Here is an 18264-nt window from a genome sequence, read left to right on the forward strand (position 1 = left end):
TCCGTGTTCGATCTCAACATATGGAGTATTGAGAAAACGTCACTAAGCATACTACTTGATTGACTACTTTTATTCTCTTGCTTTACATCTTCCACCATTTTTTTCCTTTTTATTTCTTTTTCTTCTTTCTTGTTAGCCTTCCCTATAGTTACTTTGCTAAAGTACCACACCTGCTACTTTGTGAGCTAAATGAATCTTTTCTTGATAAAGTATCTCAAACTCTAGTTTTATGTTTCAGAATTTATCAACTGTGCTTTTGGTCTGCTTCTGTCCTAGTTTGTATTGTGTTGTATTTGTGGTGGCCAGTAATCAGGAGACTGAGATAGCTTGTTTTAAAAGGTAAATTCTTGCAAATTAAATCCAATATGAGGGCTAAGTCATTACCTTAGCAGTACTATTTGGCTGTACTTACACACTGTATGTAAAATAGAAAAAGTTCTTTTTATGTACATATATGTAAGAAATAAATGCATTGTACTATGTCTGGTGTTACCTTTGAAATTGGTGCATAGTGAAAACATTTGTCTCCTGCTACATTAAATCAGTTGAAGTATAAGCATGAGTTGCTGTTTAGTAAATACCTGTCAGATTTCTTACACTCAATATTTTTTTTAATTGCAGCTTCTTCCCCAGTGCAACCTCCTTACTTTGAATGTCCAGTAGGATATTTTCCACCTCCAGTACCACCAATTTCTTTGCCACTACCACCTCCAATTCCAGTAAGTAACCTTGAAAGGAGTATGCTTCTGAAAATGTTGATAGTTCTAATTTCTGATTTATAATGCTAAAGTTGAGATTAAATTTAGATTCTATTTTTGATACAGTTCTCTATTTGATGACTCCCTTGAACTGTCTGGTAGACTTACAGTTGCTTTTTTAAAACTTCTTTTTAATCTGTCTTTTGGCTGATCCAATTCTTGTTTAATGTAAGTTTTCTCTATTGAATTAAATTTTTCTTTTTGTTGTTAGAAGCTGTGCTTTTTCACACAGAAAGCAAAAGTTGTCTGAAGTACATAAGGAAAAAGAATGAATTGGAACTGTTAGCATAAGGCAACTTTGCCTCTTATCTCTAGACCATATGTGTAGATAAGCTTGTTCTCTGACTTTTTGCCTTGGGGAGGGAAAAACCAAAACTATGGCTCATCAGTCTTTTGTTCAGACTTTGTCCTTTTGACTGTACGTTGTCTGTCTTCTCACCCACAGAGTCCTCGTGGAAATAGAATTAGTGTGGGGTTTTTTTCCCCACCAATTTTCTTTGCTGAATGATTGTTACTCTTCTTAGTAAAGCAGTAGAAAGTTGCCATTCCCTCTCATGACAGCTTCTGAATTTTTGACCAAGGGAAACTAATTTTGTTAGCTAAGACAAATTCATAAAACTGCTTAAAGACTGCTGGTCAACTATATTTGTGTGGCTAGACTCTCTCTGGTTCAGAAGTCTTATTTAGTTTGTATGTCTCCACAGCTTCCACTATCCAGATGTAACCTTGTTGTTTCCATTAACTTGTGTGAGTAATTACTAATTGTTTAGTGGCAACCTTTGACTGTGATCTAAATGCAGTTTGAATTTTAATTAAACTGTCAGTTTGTTACTTTTAAACCATGAAACAATTTAAGTCTCGAACTCTGTTAGGTAATCATAAAGCAGTAGTAATTTTCACGTTTCAAACCCTTGTTTTACTTCCCAGCCTGTACCGTCTTTGAGCCATCTCTACATGGAGGGTATTCCTTGTGTTTCTCTTGAGACGCCTCCACCTCTTCCCCCCCTTCCCCCTGAAGAACCTGAACAGCCACCAAAACCTCCATTTGCTGATGAGGAAGAGGAAGAAGAGATGCTCCTAAGAGAAGAATTACTCAAGTCTCTAGCCAACAAACGTGCTTTCAGAGCTGAGGTATTTCTTTGGTTTTTGAATGTAAGCCTCTAGATGGCAATCTTAACCAAAACTTAAATGTGACTTGCTGATTGAGGATTACAGGGGTTTTATGCTGCCTTTCTCATCACTTTAAAAAAGAAATCAAGAAAAGTGTCTCTGAATTTCCATCACCCTCTGACCCCTAAAAGAAACTGAAACAAAAGCTACCCTGGAATATCTTTTGAATTGTAAATTGTAGCTTGCTGTTTATTTCTGAAGAAATTATGAAACTTCAAGGTGCTGAAAATTGAGTAAGTTCGGGCGAATGGGGATTTTCTGCTAGAAAATGTTTATTATTTATCAACTGCTCATTAGAAAGCAAGACAAGTAAGTTTATTTTAGACTTCTAGCAAGAGGAGTTAGGAGAAGTTAGCTATTTTGGGGGTTTTTTTTGTTGTTGTTTTGGGGATTTTTTTTGGAGTGAGAAGCAAAGTTTGTGGTTTTGAAAGTATACATTGGTTTTGACCTTATTAAAAGGTTGTGATCTTTTGCAACTGACCTGTGAATAACTGGCATGCTCTTGTGTGCCTTTTTGATATTACTGCAGAATTGCAATGTTTGTCTAATACATTTGGGTAGTCTGCCTAAATGCCAATTTCAAATTCCAGGGCATATATGAAAGAGTCTCATTTATACTGACATCTTTTTAAATAGCTGTGTTTGGTGTGTATTCTTAAGACTGTATTTTTGATTTACTTTTTTAGGAAACATCAAGTAACAGTGGTCCACCTTCCCCTCCTGTTCCAGATAACTTACAGTCTGTGCCAAGAAGCAATCTGTCTGCTGTCAGTATTAATACTGTGTCTCAGCCACGGGTGCAAAATACAAAGTTTGTTAGAGTACCAAGGCTTCCACGAGCGGTGATCACAGTAAGGAAATACTGGTGCTTTCTACTAATAAGACTGTGAGTTGAAGGTGACCTCACTTCAGGTGAACAGCAAGTTCAGACTTAGGTATTCTAGTGATACGACACAGAAAAGTGGAGCTTCAGTTAAATGTTTGAATTATTAGCAACTTAGGTAATCCATATGCTCTTCTGGAAAGAATTTGACACCGAAGGAAGAATTTATAGCTTAGGAGAGCATCAGAACACACCAGCATGCAGTGAACTAAAAGATCGTAAATACAGTTCTCTTACTTTCTTTTCCAGATTAGCACAGACACTGTTGCCAGAGAAGACGTAGTCTTGCTCTTTCTCGTGCTCCTGGCTATCTTTGCTCTTTGTCCTGCTCCCTTCTTTGAAAGTGGGGTCTGGAGCATCAGTGCCACTGCTTAATTATTTAACATGCAAAACTGGTTAGAAAGCTAACCATATGCGAGAAAAAGTACTTTCCCTCTAGGGGGAGTTGAGTTTTTTTCAGTGAGCAGTGTGTGCATCAGTGTTAGCATGTCTGAGTGTGGATGGATGAGAATATTTGTGAGGAGTGGACCAGTGCCTTGTTCTGTCTTCTTGCACCAACATAAATTGAGATTTCACCTACCTGTCCTATTGTTGTGCAAAAATGATGCAGCTCTACTACATTCAGAAGTAGTAAATATGACTCATATTTTAAGAATTGTCCAGAAAGAGAATATCAAAAAGAACTGAATGTGGAAATTGAGTATTTTTCATTTTAACAAGCAGGGTTTTTTTGATAGGGTTAATGCTTTAAAAACCACTTAGAGCTTTGAAGAGGTTCTGTCCTGAGGTAAAGGTTAAATGTATAACTAAAGTTGTCCAGACCTGCAGTGGGAGATGTGAGAAGAGCAGTCCTGGAAATGCAAAATAAAGTTTTTTTTCCAAGCTGTAATTCCAGAGCATTTGAGGTTAATCTAAATTGTCTGCTTGTTTCTGCATCTTTCTTTGTACTGGAATTGGCAGTTATCTGATCTTCAGTGAGTGTTTTAAGTTAGTGATTTTGGCAAAAAGTGATTAATTTTGTTTCATCTGTTCTTTACATACTATTGCTGTTCTGCCAATTAAACTGTCTCACTGTAAGGTCAGCTAAGTACAGCTGTGGGACAAGAGGCATCACAACTGTGTAGCAGAGAGATGAGGGAGTTTTGGTATGTCTGCCACATTTCTAATGCAGATTTGATTGATTGTTACCTCCCAGTTATTTGAGAAAATTTCTTGCAAATGACAGATGATAAGTTTAATTACAATTGAAATAATTCAATGAGTATAGGAGTTAGAAATTTGAGATTTGTGTGCTATGTCCATGGAGATGTAAGTATGCTGCAGATACCTGGGAATAGGTTTGGCACTTTCATCTTAGTGCCAAAAATGCATACAGTATTACTTTCTTGTAGTGGAGATGTACAAATGCTTATTTTTTTCTTATGTGGAATTGATGTGCCATAACAAAAGGAGTTAACCTCCTTTTTATCTTCTAGTAAATATGTCCTCAGTTATACCTGTGCCTCTAACTTTTTCTTCTTTCTATTAAACTTTACATTCTCCCAACAGCTTCCAAAACACAAGTCTGTTGTGGTTACCTTAAATGACTCAGATGATAGTGAGTCTGATGGAGAGCCATCTAACTCAACTAGCAGTGTGTTTGGAGGACTAGAATCTATGATAAAGGAAGCAAGGAGAAATGTTGAGGTAAACACTCTCAGCATTTTAATAAGTTTATTTGGTAATGATTTTGCTTTGTAATTTGGTCAAGAAATACTAGATTACATCAGAAATGGGCAAGAGTGAGTATGTTACTTGTGTCTGGACAATTACATTGTAATTTGGATTGCACAGGCTAATCAAAATAATTTTTTGTTGGATGGCATCCTGAAGGTAGAATTTGTAATATATTTTGGGTTTGGGTTTTTTTTTTTTCCAATTAAAATTCAATGCATCCTTAAGCAAAAAGTACAGCCTGAAAGATCTTACTAGCCTTGCACAGTTTTAAGTTTGTGCTGAAATGCCTCTTAAAAATGCTATTTGGTAGCTGTATTTTAAACCAGTGTGACTGGTATTGACTTGAATCTCATTGTAACAGGCATCAAAAATCAAAGCCCCTCCAAAATCGGAAAAAGAAAATGATCCAATGAGAACTCCAGAGGCTCTACCAGAAGATAAGAAGATAGAATACAGACTTTTAAAAGAAGAGATTGCCAGGTACAACTGAGTTTAATTGTTAGTGTAAAATGTGTATTATTGGTAGCCCTTTACTAGTTTACTTTTGTAATTGGAAGGAAAATCTGAGTTTGAAAACCTTCAGGTTTTTCTCTCATGCAATTTTTAGTAGGACAACATAGAAGTCTAAAGAAAATCCTTGGTTATGAACTGACTTAAAGTAGTTGATTGCAGTTGTGGAAAGTACTTTTTCTTTTAACTTTAAATCTTGTTCTGCTACTCTTTTTGAAGATTTTAAAATTATTGGGAGTATACATCAAAATGAGTGTTGAAGCTACTGAAAATCTTTGCTTTTAACATTTCTGTTTCAGTCGTGAGAAGCAGCGCTTAATTAAGTCTGATCCACTGAGGAACAATTCGTCCCCTGCAAATTCTGATGGTGAAGTTGATGGAATTGGGAGAATAGCAGTAGTGACAAAACAAGTCACAGAAGCAGAAGCAAAGCTGAAGAAAAACAGGTATGTATTACTGTCATAAGTCCTACCTTCTTTACTTAGCAGGATGGAAGTAGTAAGTAATGTTTTTTAACGTCTAGCATTTAAAGTACAGCAAATGTTCAGTTTCCTGTTGTCTTGAGCTATTCAGCCTTTAATTCTATTGCTGTGCAAAAGGAATTGTGTGGTAGTGCCAGTGTGGTGTTTGGTAACTTTTAAGTGTGGTTTGTCATTCTGACTGTTTTTAGCTGTGTTCAGTGGTTAGAATATGATCTGTGCCACCTAATAACGATGAAATATGAAAAAATGAGTGTTCTTTTCACTATTGGTACACTTTGAAGTTAGTGAGTTATGCTTGATATATATATATACATATATATACATATACATGTGTATATATATATATATGAATGAGTGTTTCTGCAGAATAGGTATGCTGTTTGAATCTTTCCCTGTGTGGCTTTTCTCTTTTAGCATGCCTCTTCCATATTTCCCACCCTTATTTCAAGTTACTGTGGAAAGTATAAGTGCTTTGCATCCTGTTCTCAGCTTCTCTTGCCACTGGATTATTTCTGTGTGGTCTTGTGAACAAACTGATTCGTGGTCAGTCATCAATTGAAGGACAGTCTTCCCTCCTCCCTTTATCCACAACCATTTACTCAAGTTTTTTTCTCGCTTCCTTTAATGCATTTAATGCTTTTTGTATTTATCTACTGTTGTGGCATAATATTATGGCTCCTAATCTGCTCATGTGCGTATGTGTCCTAAGGAGGAACTGGGTTGTTACTTAACAGAAAGCAAGAACATGTGTGTTTTGGATGTCATAATATTAAAAACAGTATTAAAGATACATACATACATTCCTTCCGTTGTCATTGTAACTAGAATGTTTTCATCTGTGTTATACTGACATGGTGAACTTGGGATGCTGAAACCTGCTGTGTGTACTAACAGTATTTATTATGGATGTTAAGACTGGAGAAACTTCAGTTGTTGTTTGTTGATGCGTGAGGAGAGCTGTGTTTTTAAATAAGTGGGGTTTCAGAGGAGCAATGATAGCTTTGAGCAGCTCCCCTTTGGAAAAAATCTTATGATGTGCCTTTTCTACTTCTAGAATGCTGTTGATGAAGGATGAATCTGTCTTGAAAAATTTATTGCAACAACAGGCCAAGAAGAGAGAGAATGTTCGAATTGCTGAAAATAAAATTAACAAATTGGCTGAACAGCTACAAGCAACAGAGAAGATCTTGAATGTTAATAAGGCGTTTCTCAAGAGGCTTCAGGAACATGTAACTTGCACTCTGAAATGTTTCTGTTTCCTAGAGTTGGAAACCTTGAAATGGGAAGCCTGATTTTTGGAGGCAGTAGGCTTTCTTAGAATTAACCATTAATTCCCATGTAGTTATATTATATTTCATTGATTCATCTAATTGTATTTTATTATGTGGTCATATCTGTAAATTTGCACCTAACTGTAGTATTTTGTTTGTTTATTTGATTTTTTAAGATTCATAAAGTTCAACAGCGAGTTACAGTAAAAAAAGCTCTGGCACTGAAATACGGAGAAGAACTTGCTCGAGCAAAAGCGGTAGCAAGTAAGGAAATTGGGAAACGGAAGCTAGAGCAAGATCATCTTGGAGTAAGTCAATGTGCTATTAAATGAAACTACTTGAAAAAGAGTAGCAATTTTGATTAAGAAAATTCAAATGGAATTTCAGGAAAACATTTCAAAAGCACTGCAGGGAATCTTCCTAATGGTTGTGTGCATTTTTGAGGATTCAACAAAAAGGGCATTAATGAGTTGAGAAAGAAAACTGTTCAAAGCCTACATTTCTATGGTAGGGGAATGCTGTGCATAAATAAATAAGAGGAGCTATGTTCCTGTGAAGGAAGGCAGGAAGTACTTTGCTGTCTGTAGGTATCAATGATTTTGTTAAAACTATCAAGCGAAGTTGCTGAAGAGGGGTGGGCTCTGATATTGTTTTGAAAACAAAATGCAGAAAAGCAAGGCTAAAATATTTTTGTAAATTTTTGTGTTTGCACTCCCAACATCACTGTATGTACTTGCTTTATAGCTCACCTTTTAAGTGTGGCCCAAACTTCTGTTTAAGCCTGTACATTATGTAGGCTAACTTTTATCACAAAACCTGCAAACCTGCCAGTTGAATTGTGACAAACTCTTTTCTGATTTTTCTGCTGTTTGTTGAAATCTTCAGGCAAGACTTTTTAAAATATGTTTTTATAAATTCTGAATTAAACATTTTGCCTATTTTTTACTTCGTGTCAATAATCAGTAGATGAGAAAATGAAATAAAAGGAATTTTTTTCTTTTCAGCCAAGCAAAATGTTGAAATTGGAGACCTCCCCTGCATCAAGTCCGAAAAAGCATTCAGCAGAATTGATCGCACTAGAGAAAAAACGACTTCAACAACTAGAATATGAATATGCTCTTAAAATTCAGAAATTGAAGGAAGCCCGTGCACTTCAAACCAAGGAACAATCAAATGCTACACCTCATGCAGAAGAGGAATCTGAATTTACATTACCTCAGCCATCACTTCATGACCTTACACAGGACAAGTTGACTTTGGACAGTGAAGAAAATTACTTTGATGATGAAGTTCTGTCTAATTCAAACCGAGAACGAAGGAGATCTTTCAGAGAATCTAATTCTTTCACTAAACCAAATCTTAAACACATGGACACTCCAAAGCAAGAAACTATAAACAAAGTTTCTAAAAAGGCTTCAGAGGAGCCTGAGCTCTTCCTTGGGTTGAATATTGATGAACTGAAAAAACTTTATGCTAAAGCTGACAGCTTGAAAGAGCTGCTGCTGACAAGTACTGCCTCTATAGTACCTAAGGAAGATCTGTTGTGTGGTCAGGTAAGTGTTTTACAACTAAACATGAAGCTTGTCTTTATTAGGTGGTGTTGCAACTACTGTGTATCTGTTTATCTGTTTCCTAGGAAATTTCAGTGGATGTGGATTTTCTTACATCTCAAAATAAACAAACCGAAGTGAAACCATTTCCATTTGGACCATATCGTAGTCCTCTTCTAGTATTTAAATCCTACAGGTACGAAGACTGTAGCTCTTTGACTCGTGTCTGTTTTCTTGTTCAAGTATTCATCACTGCTCTGTCCTAGATACCCAGGCATGTACAGAAAAACTAGGCGTAGTGACAAACTTAAACAATTTTGTCTATTTTATGGAATCTAATGATTTTAGTCACGTTTTCTGGTATGTACAAGTCCCTTGTTTTTGTGCAGTATGCTGCTTTTACATTGCATTGCATGCTGCTTGATATAACTAAATAAAAAAAAAATAGTTAAACATTTGAAAACAGGATTTTTATATCCAATATGAATATGTAAATCCAAGAAGCATATTTCAGTTATGCAGTCTCTGAACTTGGCTAGGATTTACATTGTCTGAGTCGAGATTTATCCAGTCATCTATTTTTGGATTCCTGCTCAGTGGAAAAAGGCATGAGCACAGTGATTCATCCTGACTTGACATTAACACCTGCAAGTGTAATCAATTTGGCACATCTGTTTTTTGACTAAAGAGAATTTTGTTCCTACACATCAAATTTGAGAAAACAAGTCAGGAATTTACAATGGAGCAGTTGAATCCTACCATATGCTTCAGGTTTTTTATTTCTATGCTCTTAAGTAGAGAAAGATGGAGGATGCCATCTTTACATGAGTATTCTTTTTAACTTCGTGTAGGTTATTACTACACGAAGGAAGGAAGGAACTAGAAATCCCGAAGTTGACGTAGTCAAACTTTAGCTAAAGATCTAAAATAAGCTTTAGTCTGCTCAACTCAGACTGGGTTTTGTTTGCTTACACATTGTAAAATCTGTTCACTGTTTCTTCAGGTTAATCTTTAACAATTCTCTTTACATTTTCATTTGATGTTGATCTTAGGCTGCCTAGAGCATGAGATTTTCTAGAAACTGCTGAAATGCAGTTTGTTGTTTGCTTTCCGTACTGGGTCATTACTGCACTTCCTGTTTTCGTATGAATGAAGTTCTGCACCTAAAGAAGAGAATACTAGAGCAGAACTTATTTAGACTGAGAAGTACTGTGGTGTTCTCTTCCTCTTCCACTTTTTCTTTACCTTCTTCTTAACTTGTAGGTTAATGATGCTTTTGGTTAGTAGCATGGTTTTGGAAATAAGGAGATTTAATACAGAGAAACTAAGCTTTGATTATTTTTTTTAGAGAACTGATGTCTTGCCTTGTACACTTCATCACAATAATGTGCTTTTTCATTTTAGGTTTAGTCCGTATTTTCGAACCAAGGAAAAACTGTACCTCAGTTCAATAACGTATAGCAATATGATTGAGCCAAAACAGTGTTTCTGCCGTTTTGATTTAACAGGCACATGTAATGATGATGACTGTCAGTGGTGAGTTCTCTTTAATTTTCTTAATTTCAACTATACTTCTCTTCTTGATTTCTGACTGTCTGAAATAAGCATGGTTTTCATTTCTTTAAAAGGTCTGGATATATGATCATATGCACGAGTTCTGGGCAAGGTTATTTTTTGATACCCTATTGCAGATAGTTAGTTGGAAGGGAAAAAAACCCCTTTTATCTAAGCCATGAAGAAAAAGAAGGCTCTTTAGATGTATATTTAGAAAAGTAGTATAGTAGAATATTTCATCTTTTGGTTACCTAGTAATTCAGATGGGACTGGTCTCACTTCATAGCTTCATAACTTCAGGCTATCATAGAACCTTAGGAAGTGGTTGATACTGTTAAGCACACTAGAGAAGTAAAGCATACACCAAATACATAATTAAAAAAATAATACTATCGTAGTAGAGTAATTCTAGTTTTCTGGGAAAATACTGGCTAAATTTGTTTCTTAAGACTGGAGTTAAATTGTATTTTAAAAATCACTTGTTTAACAGTGTTGTGCACTTAAAAATGGATATGAATTGGTTAGAATTAAACTCAATTTGGAAACTTATAATTGCTGGAAAAATATAATAGGAGTGAACTTTAGCTCTTCTGGATCAGCTTTTAGCTGTTGTCATCAAACCATCATTTGATTCTTCTAAATAAAAAGTGATATCTAATTCTTGTAACTACCTTATTTGAACTGTGAAGTTCTACATACTGTGGTTTTGTGTTATTGCAAAATGAGTGTATAGACATGTATTTTAAAGAGTAAGTGAAATAATGGGGACTAGGATTAAGTTCCTGATGCAGACTTAAGTTCAGAGAAGGCCTAGATATATTTGACCAAAATGTCAAAGCAAGCTGTAGTGTTTTCTGTGGGTATCATTTTCTTTATGCCTCGCCCAACTGTGCACTAAAACAAACTTTCTTAATAATTTGTTGCTGTGATTAATGTATTAATTGCTTATTTGTTTATTTTAGGCAGCACATGAAAGATTGCACTCTCAGCCGCAAGCAGCTGTTTCAGGATATTCTGTCTTACAATTTAGAACTGATTGGCTGCTCAGAAAAAAGCACCGATGAGGAGATCAGCACTGCCACAGGTTTTTAAGAGTCTTTTGTTCACTTTGGTATCCAAAGATTTGCTTCTGAAGGAAATGGCTTTCATTAAAAGCCCTGAGCACAAGGATTTTGATGTGAAGCAATATATGTTACAACTATGTGAAACAGTAGGTTTCTTCAGTTGTCCAGTTCAGTCCTTTGTAGTGGTTAATTAACCTTGGTGTCTTTACAAAAAGAAAAAAAATCATTGATCTGAGGAATATTTCACTCAATAAAGTATTGCTGGGATTCAGGGGACTGGGGAGGAATGAGCATGGAATCTTTCCCTCTTTCCTTCCTCAGTTTTGTAACTACTGGACTGATCTGTTTCAGTGGAGCTGGAATTTCATAACAATGCCTTTGCCATATAGGCAAGTTGCCAAAGAGAACTTAGTTATTTTTTCATTTCTTTGTGCTAGTGTGTTAAATTACCATACCTCTTGAAGCAGTCACATTTTATGAATTTAGCATATATTGTGCTGAATTGCTGTTAAGTTACTTGAATGTTTTCATTTATATATTTACCTAAGCTACAAATATTCTTGTTTCAGAAAAATATGTTGAAAAACTTTTTGGTATAAACAGAGACCGTATGTCAGTGGATCAGATGGCTGTTCTTCTGGCCAGCAATGTCAATGAGAGTAAAAGTCACAGTAAGTAACTTGGTAGATGAAATACAATATATATAAACTTCTTAAAACTATGTAAGTACCTTGGTGATTTGGTAAACCAAGAATATTTTTTTTGTTGCTTAGTTTACCTCGGTATTATAAATACTGATTATGGTAAGTTAAAGGCAGCAGAGTTTGTTTTAAGGCAATAATGTAATAGTTTTGGAGTGCAATTTGTAGAAATGACTTATGCCCTTGATCACAATAAATTTTAAATAAGTAGTATTGAAATGTATACACTTGTGTTGTACTCATAGAATCTTTTTATCTAAAATCTAAATCTAAAACCGTTTTGTTCTTGAATACAGAAAAGGAAAAGAATTTCTATTACTTTGTTTACAGCACCTCCACATACAACATGGAAAGAGAAAAGGAAGTGGAGGCCAAAGTACTGGAGAAAACCCCTGTTAGATAGTAGCAGCAGTGAAGAGGAGCAGTTTGTTGGACCTATTAAATATGGTAATCTGGATGTGTGGCTTGAATGAAAAAGAGCACTGAAGGAAAATACCTATCAACCTCTTCCAAACACCTGATTTTCTTAAGTAGTTCTTGAAAAAACTAGTGATTTTAATAGCTCTCTTGGCTTTATACTTCCTGCATGCAAACGTTTTCGGGTAAAGTTTGATATAAGTCGATTGTATTTATACCAGATTCTTTTTCCTGTAATATGTGACTGGAAATAAAGGTGGAATTTCTAATTACCTGTTATTAAAGGAGCATAAGGAACTAATTCCCTAGAATGTTTCAGCTTTGTCCGTGTATCATTGGGATTTTTTAAAATTTTTATTCCACGCTGAACCCTTAAGATAACCTCATGTGTTCAGTTATCTTAAATTCTTACCGAGTTACAATTTGGTGTGAGGTCAGCAGTTAAAAAATTGCTGGTAAGCAGCATTTGAGACTTGGAAGCTTGCTAGAGTGTCAGTAACATGACAGTGTTTCACATGTGACTCATGCAAGTAGGAGCTTTTGGATTTGTTAGCAAATCTTCTAAAAAGGATTTTTAGAGACTCAGAATTTTTCTTTGTCAAATGGGTCTAGTTCCTAATGCTGCCGAAATAACTGGCTTAGTTGATGTCTCTTGATCAAGTCAGCCTTTTAGGGCTGTTTATTTTTTTCTTCACATTTGAAATATAACCAGTTCTCAACAAACAGCATGGTTTTAAGTTTTAAAGGATGTTGAAATAACCATATTTTGCTCTGGTCAGTAGCTCTGTTTGAAATATATAAATGCACCTCTTGTGTGAGTTCTGATCTTACAGGTCACTTCTGTTTCGAAAATAAATTTTTTTTTTTTTTAATATTTTTTGCAGCACATCCCACAGAACATAAAAAAAGAGTTCCAGTGCTTGATGCTGTGGTCACTCCAGATGATGTCCGGTATTTTACAAGTGAGACTGATGACATTTCCAACTTGGAAGCAAGTGTCCAAGAAAACCCCTGTGATGTACAGCTTTGGATTAAACTTGCGTATAAATACTTGAATCAAAATGAAGGGTATGTCTCCTGCATTTTAGATTGGATTTTAGACACTTGCTGCATTTAGGTTTGATTTAACCATGCTTCAATGATCAAGTTTCCTTTTTGATATTTAAGAATTTTCTTTAACAGCACCACAAATAATTTATTACTTAAGAGCAGATTAAAAAATAGATTAGATCAGATTTCCTGCTGTACGTAGTATTGCATATGAGTAATAAATTGCACTGATGGTTTATCTTTGGGTGGATTCTGATTCAGAATGGAAGGTGATGGAAAGCAGTGTGGGAGAAATAATTGTTCATGTTTGAAAAGTGCACAACTTAACGTGTTTTAAGATTACAGTGGAATGTTGTGCTTTCAGTGGTCAAGTAGTGGACCAATAAACTCAAATCAGTTACTCCTCTACTACAGGTGAATGGTTGGAATAATGTTTGAAATTACTTACATCAGAAAGCTTTCTTATAAGAACAGTTCTGCTAGGTGGTTTTATCCCTGTAGAAATGGCCCAGTTGAGTGCTTGGTTTCTTGTTTTATATTTTTTAACTTTTGGATTTCTAAGTTTCTATAGCTTCTCTTCCTTAAAATTATACTGCAGGGTACCATGTTTATGTTGGCAGTCACATCATTTCAGTGGGAATTCTGTCATGATGATTTCATCCATCATGACGATTGACTTCAGTTTTAATAATGAGGTACTGACTTAAGCAACTGCAACAGGGAATGGAGAGGAGCAGCTCTGCTTTACGAGCCTCGTTTAAACTGTAGATAATGGAAAAGGTAGCAAAAGATCAGTTGAGCTGTATCAGTAGGTGCCTGAACAATAGAAGGGATAGAACTGGAAAGGCTGATACTCAAAGGAAAATACTACCAGCAAGTGGCAGTGTAAGAAGAGCACACTTAAATATAAGTGTTCTTGGGAAATGACCAAGAAAAGAAGGGAGAAAACCTAATGGAAAACAATGCATCCTTTTCTTTAAACAGCCACCTCCTCTCTCAGTACTCTGAAGAAACTTGAGTGGTGTGGTAGGTGAACGTCGTGATAGAAGGGGTTGGGAAAGCTTCAGACTTACGGTTAATTCTATTACTTTTATTTTGGGACTTCTTTTCCTCTCTGTCTATGCAAAATAATTTCAAAAGATGTTTTCAGAATAAATGTGGCCTCAGAAGCATTCTGTGGTTTTATGCGAGTTTGTCTATGAATTAAAGCTCAGCTTTGTGGTTTGCAGTATAGTCAGTTATTTGAACAAATATTACTTTGTGGGTATCATCTCATGATAGTTATCTCAGTAAGTAAAATTTCATTTTTTTAAATGGTTTAGAGGCAGAGAACCTGTATGACATGCTTATGTTCAATGACTGTAGAAAGTCAATACATAACAAAAATATAATAACTTACTTTACTATACCTTTGAAATTCCTACTGAAGTTCTTAAGCCTGTGCAATGTAAATGCCTTTATATGCTTGCAGCTTGAGAACTTTGCTTACAGATGAATCTTACCCATTTTCATTAAACTGGACTCTTATTTGAATTGGCACTCTTTTCCTGTTTCTCTCGTATTTCTGTGCACTGTGATAATTGCACGTAATAATCTTTGAAGGGTGAAAACCTACTGAAACTTTGATAGTAAAGGACAACACATTTAAAAAAAAAGATGGCTAAGTGTGTATGACTTCCACTCTAATTCAAAGCGTTCATTTTCATATTTGATATTGTGTAAGTCATTATACCAACACAGGTGATGCGAGTGCTTTTCTTTTTAACTTCTACAGCTCATCATCTGAGTGTTTAGATTCTACTTTAAATGTTTTGGCTCGAGCCCTTGAGAACAACAAAGAAAATCCTGAAATTTGGTGTCATTACCTCAGACTTTTCTCAAAAAGAGGAACCAAGGAGGAGATACAGGAAATGTGTGAAACAGCAGTGGAATATGCTCCTTCTTATCAAATCTGGTGGACAGTAAGTAAAAAAAAAAAGCGTACGTGAAATGTTCCTGTAAGTGTGCGTTTTCTACTGTAGAAAGCCAGGACATATGACAGGGAAAGTGTGAAATGAAAAGCACTGTAGCTTTTTGAAAACTCAGAAGTTGCTCAGAAAATGAAGCGACTCAAGTTCTGCTTGCAGGTTATTTGTAGAAATCATCACTTTTCCTCAGGTAATAAAAGTTATTTCAAATCAAGATGTTTTGTTGCTTATTTTTTGTTTCTTAGGCTTTGCAAAAATTGGTTATTAGTTCTTACATGTATTAAAAGTGGTATATTTTGAGGTTTAATGTGAAAATTTGGTGTGAGGGAGGGAAATACAGTTCATAAGATAGTGAAAGACACTATTCAAAATCTTTGATTTCTGTGATTTTTAAACATTGGCTTATAAGCTTTACTTGTATTCTGATTGTTATTATTAATGTGACTTATTTCTCTCTAGTTTTTGAATTTGGAGAATTCCTTTGATGGAAAAGACTATGTATGTGGGAGGATGTTACAGTTCCTAATGGATGTGACGAGGGGAGGAGAAAATCCAAATCTTGTGTCCTTTCAGCTGCTGGAGACTCTCCTCTACAGGGTTCACTTAAGCCTGTTTACAGGAAGACATCAGAATGCTCTTATTCTACTGCAGGTAACTCCTGAGTTACACCCCAGGAGTGTCTTCATACCTTCACCTTTTTAATGCCTGTGACTCTGATAGTTTCAACTTGAGAAGAATTGTTTCTTCCACTAGGAGAATTCCTTCAGCAAATAGAGGATTCTGTTTTGAGATACGATGCCATTGTAAAATCTGGATATACCTTTAGGGTTTTTATCTATTTTGCCTTGTTTGTGTAGCTAATAGCCTAGACCACTATGTTTCAAAATAATTCCTAGAGACATGCTGTATTTCTTGACTTCCAGTAAGTCATTGAGCAGTTTTTGCAGTGAAGGCCCTGTTGAGTAATGTATTGCCTCAGGTATTCAAAATTACTACAGAAATTATCAAACCAGTAGTTCTTTGGAAAAAGCATAGTATGATATTATCTAACGGTATTGCCCTGCTCTCAAATCTGGAGACTGTTTAAATCGGATTTTATTGCTCTCATGAGCTCCAAAGTCACTGAGTTACCTCAGCCTAAAACTGTGACTGTAGAAAGAATTTAGGTGACTTGTTATTTTTGTGTAGGTGATAAAAGTGGTGGCTGAGGGTGAGATGGAGTGCTGACATCATCCTCTCCCCAAAGTGGGAGCTGCTGTCCTTTCAGTTGCAGCTTTTTATTCCTCCCAGCAGGTGATGCCTGTTGTTTGCTGCAGCCTGACATGTTACTCGAGGTTTGAGGCCCTTGCAGTTTGGTCTGGCTCCAGCTGGAATGGGAAGGTGCAATGCTATGATGGCTTCCCCCAAATGTACTGAGAAATGTAATTCTGAATTACCAAAAAGAACAGAGGGAGAAGAAACTCTCTGTCAAATTGAGATGGAAATCCGGAGTATATGGGAGAATAACACAGATTGGTTTCCCTTACTTTTCTGCAAAGCATAATCACAAAGCCAAACACTTTTTCGACACTTTCTTTTACTATTAATCTGGAATGTGTAGTTGAAAAGAATGTCTTGAGGAGTGATTATTTAACCGTGTTTAAGTAGCTGCTACTTCAGAGTAAATAGCAGTGTGTCTCTTTAGAAGACTTGAAAGCAATTTTTTTGAAGTAAATATTTTCAAGAGCGAATAAGTGAAGTTGTTTTGAAACATCAGTTTTCATCTATTTCAGGATGTGTGTCCTGCTGAATTTTGTATAAATTTGCAAGTACATTCATTCCCTTGAAAGTGTACTCTTTGACCATTCTGCCTTTTGCCCAAAAAATGTTGGCACATCACTAGTCATGAGATTCTGTTCTGTTTCAGGAGCAGTTTGTGTTTAGACTTTATCTAATTGCTTGCTCCAGTTGTTTTACGTGGGATCTGCTGATTTAACAGGACTATTCTATCTTTGTGTATAATTAGTTGAAAAATTTGAAACAATATCCTTGTTCTTGGTAAAGTTTCCAAGACATTTTTTAAAACAGTATGTCTAGAGGTGGTCGTTGCTTCAGTTGATTTTTGACTAGCTGTAGCTTAGTAGCTTTATAGCTAGACCTTAATAAAGAAAAACCCCAAACTAACCAACAACCCCAAACCCACAAAACCTAGTAGGATATATTAAGCTGAATCCAGCTTGTAGATGAATTGTCTCTAGAGCTAATGTATTCTGTGTAACTGGAAGTAACTGGAGAATTAATCAGAAAAATGGAACACGTTGGGAGATGCATGTTTTCAAAGTGTCTCTCTTTCCAAAGGAACAACCTTCTGCATTTTTTCTGAACCTATTCCTAGAAATCATCCATATGATTTGCATAGTCATGCATTCACATAAACTGAATATGATGATAATTGATGTAAAGAATTAGTTCCTGTCCTTTCTGTGGAAAAGATTTGAGAATATTAAAACTCACTCTTCCTGTTTCTTTTTCTGTTCTTAAATCTTAAATGTAATGTATTTCTTTTAACCTTTGCAGAATGCTTTAAAATCAGCAAATGAAAAGATGATATCAGAACACCTTACTGTAAGTGACCGTTGCTTGGCTTGGCTGGCTTACATACATTTAATTGAATTTGGTATTCTCCCAGTCAAGTTCTATGATCCAGCAAATGTCAGTCCTTCAAGGATTGTGCACAAAGAGCCATTTTTAATACCATGGCAAACAGTTCAAGATGTGAAGACTGATCCTGATGTACTGTTAGCTATGTTTGAAGGTAAGCTTAAGGAGGTAAACTACTTCATACATGTTTTAAATCAAGAAATATTATCCAACTTCTAGAATTTCAAGGCAGTGCAATATTGCTGATGACTCCGTTGAGCCATTGGATTAATCCAGTGAATATTTAATTTTGATTCAAATGGAGCAGTGAGGAAACTCCATGTTCTCGTGTCCTTAACAAACGCACTGAGTTTTTTTGTCTGTGGTTCAAAGCCACAGCCTTATCTTGATAGAATATGACGATTCAGAGAAAAAGACCAGTCAGTGGCTTGTGACTGCTAGTTTTCTTGGGCTTAAGCAAGCATAAAGCCAAGCTTCTGTCGTCATTCTTTCTTACCCTTTCTCCTCTTAACAGGATGTGTTTATTGCAAA

The 18264-nt window shown here is 35.7% G+C and overlaps 1 protein-coding gene across 3 annotated transcripts in view; it reads left to right on the forward strand.

The window, feature by feature from the left end:
* The window catches only part of ZFC3H1 (zinc finger C3H1-type containing), a 42026-nt gene that overhangs the window by 12150 nt on the left and 11612 nt on the right, over window positions 1-18264 (forward strand). For all 3 annotated transcript variants that reach the window (XM_064655646.1, XM_064655647.1, XM_064655645.1), the window contains exons 7-24: window positions 622-719; window positions 1686-1889; window positions 2615-2779; window positions 4360-4497; window positions 4889-5007; window positions 5337-5483; window positions 6574-6748; window positions 6967-7098; window positions 7795-8343; window positions 8427-8536; window positions 9745-9876; window positions 10857-10978; window positions 11528-11629; window positions 11990-12106; window positions 12961-13144; window positions 14901-15087; window positions 15553-15744; window positions 17650-17887. In XM_064655646.1, coding sequence (XP_064511716.1) covers window positions 622-719; window positions 1686-1889; window positions 2615-2779; window positions 4360-4497; window positions 4889-5007; window positions 5337-5483; window positions 6574-6748; window positions 6967-7098; window positions 7795-8343; window positions 8427-8536; window positions 9745-9876; window positions 10857-10978; window positions 11528-11629; window positions 11990-12106; window positions 12961-13144; window positions 14901-15087; window positions 15553-15744; window positions 17650-17887 — 3111 coding nt within the window. The remainder of the gene's footprint in view (window positions 1-621; window positions 720-1685; window positions 1890-2614; window positions 2780-4359; window positions 4498-4888; window positions 5008-5336; window positions 5484-6573; window positions 6749-6966; window positions 7099-7794; window positions 8344-8426; window positions 8537-9744; window positions 9877-10856; window positions 10979-11527; window positions 11630-11989; window positions 12107-12960; window positions 13145-14900; window positions 15088-15552; window positions 15745-17649; window positions 17888-18264) is intronic.

The sequence above is a fragment of the Pseudopipra pipra genome, chromosome 5 (genome assembly GCF_036250125.1).
Source record: "Pseudopipra pipra isolate bDixPip1 chromosome 5, bDixPip1.hap1, whole genome shotgun sequence".
In the NCBI taxonomy this organism is placed as follows: Eukaryota; Metazoa; Chordata; class Aves; order Passeriformes; family Pipridae; genus Pseudopipra; species Pseudopipra pipra.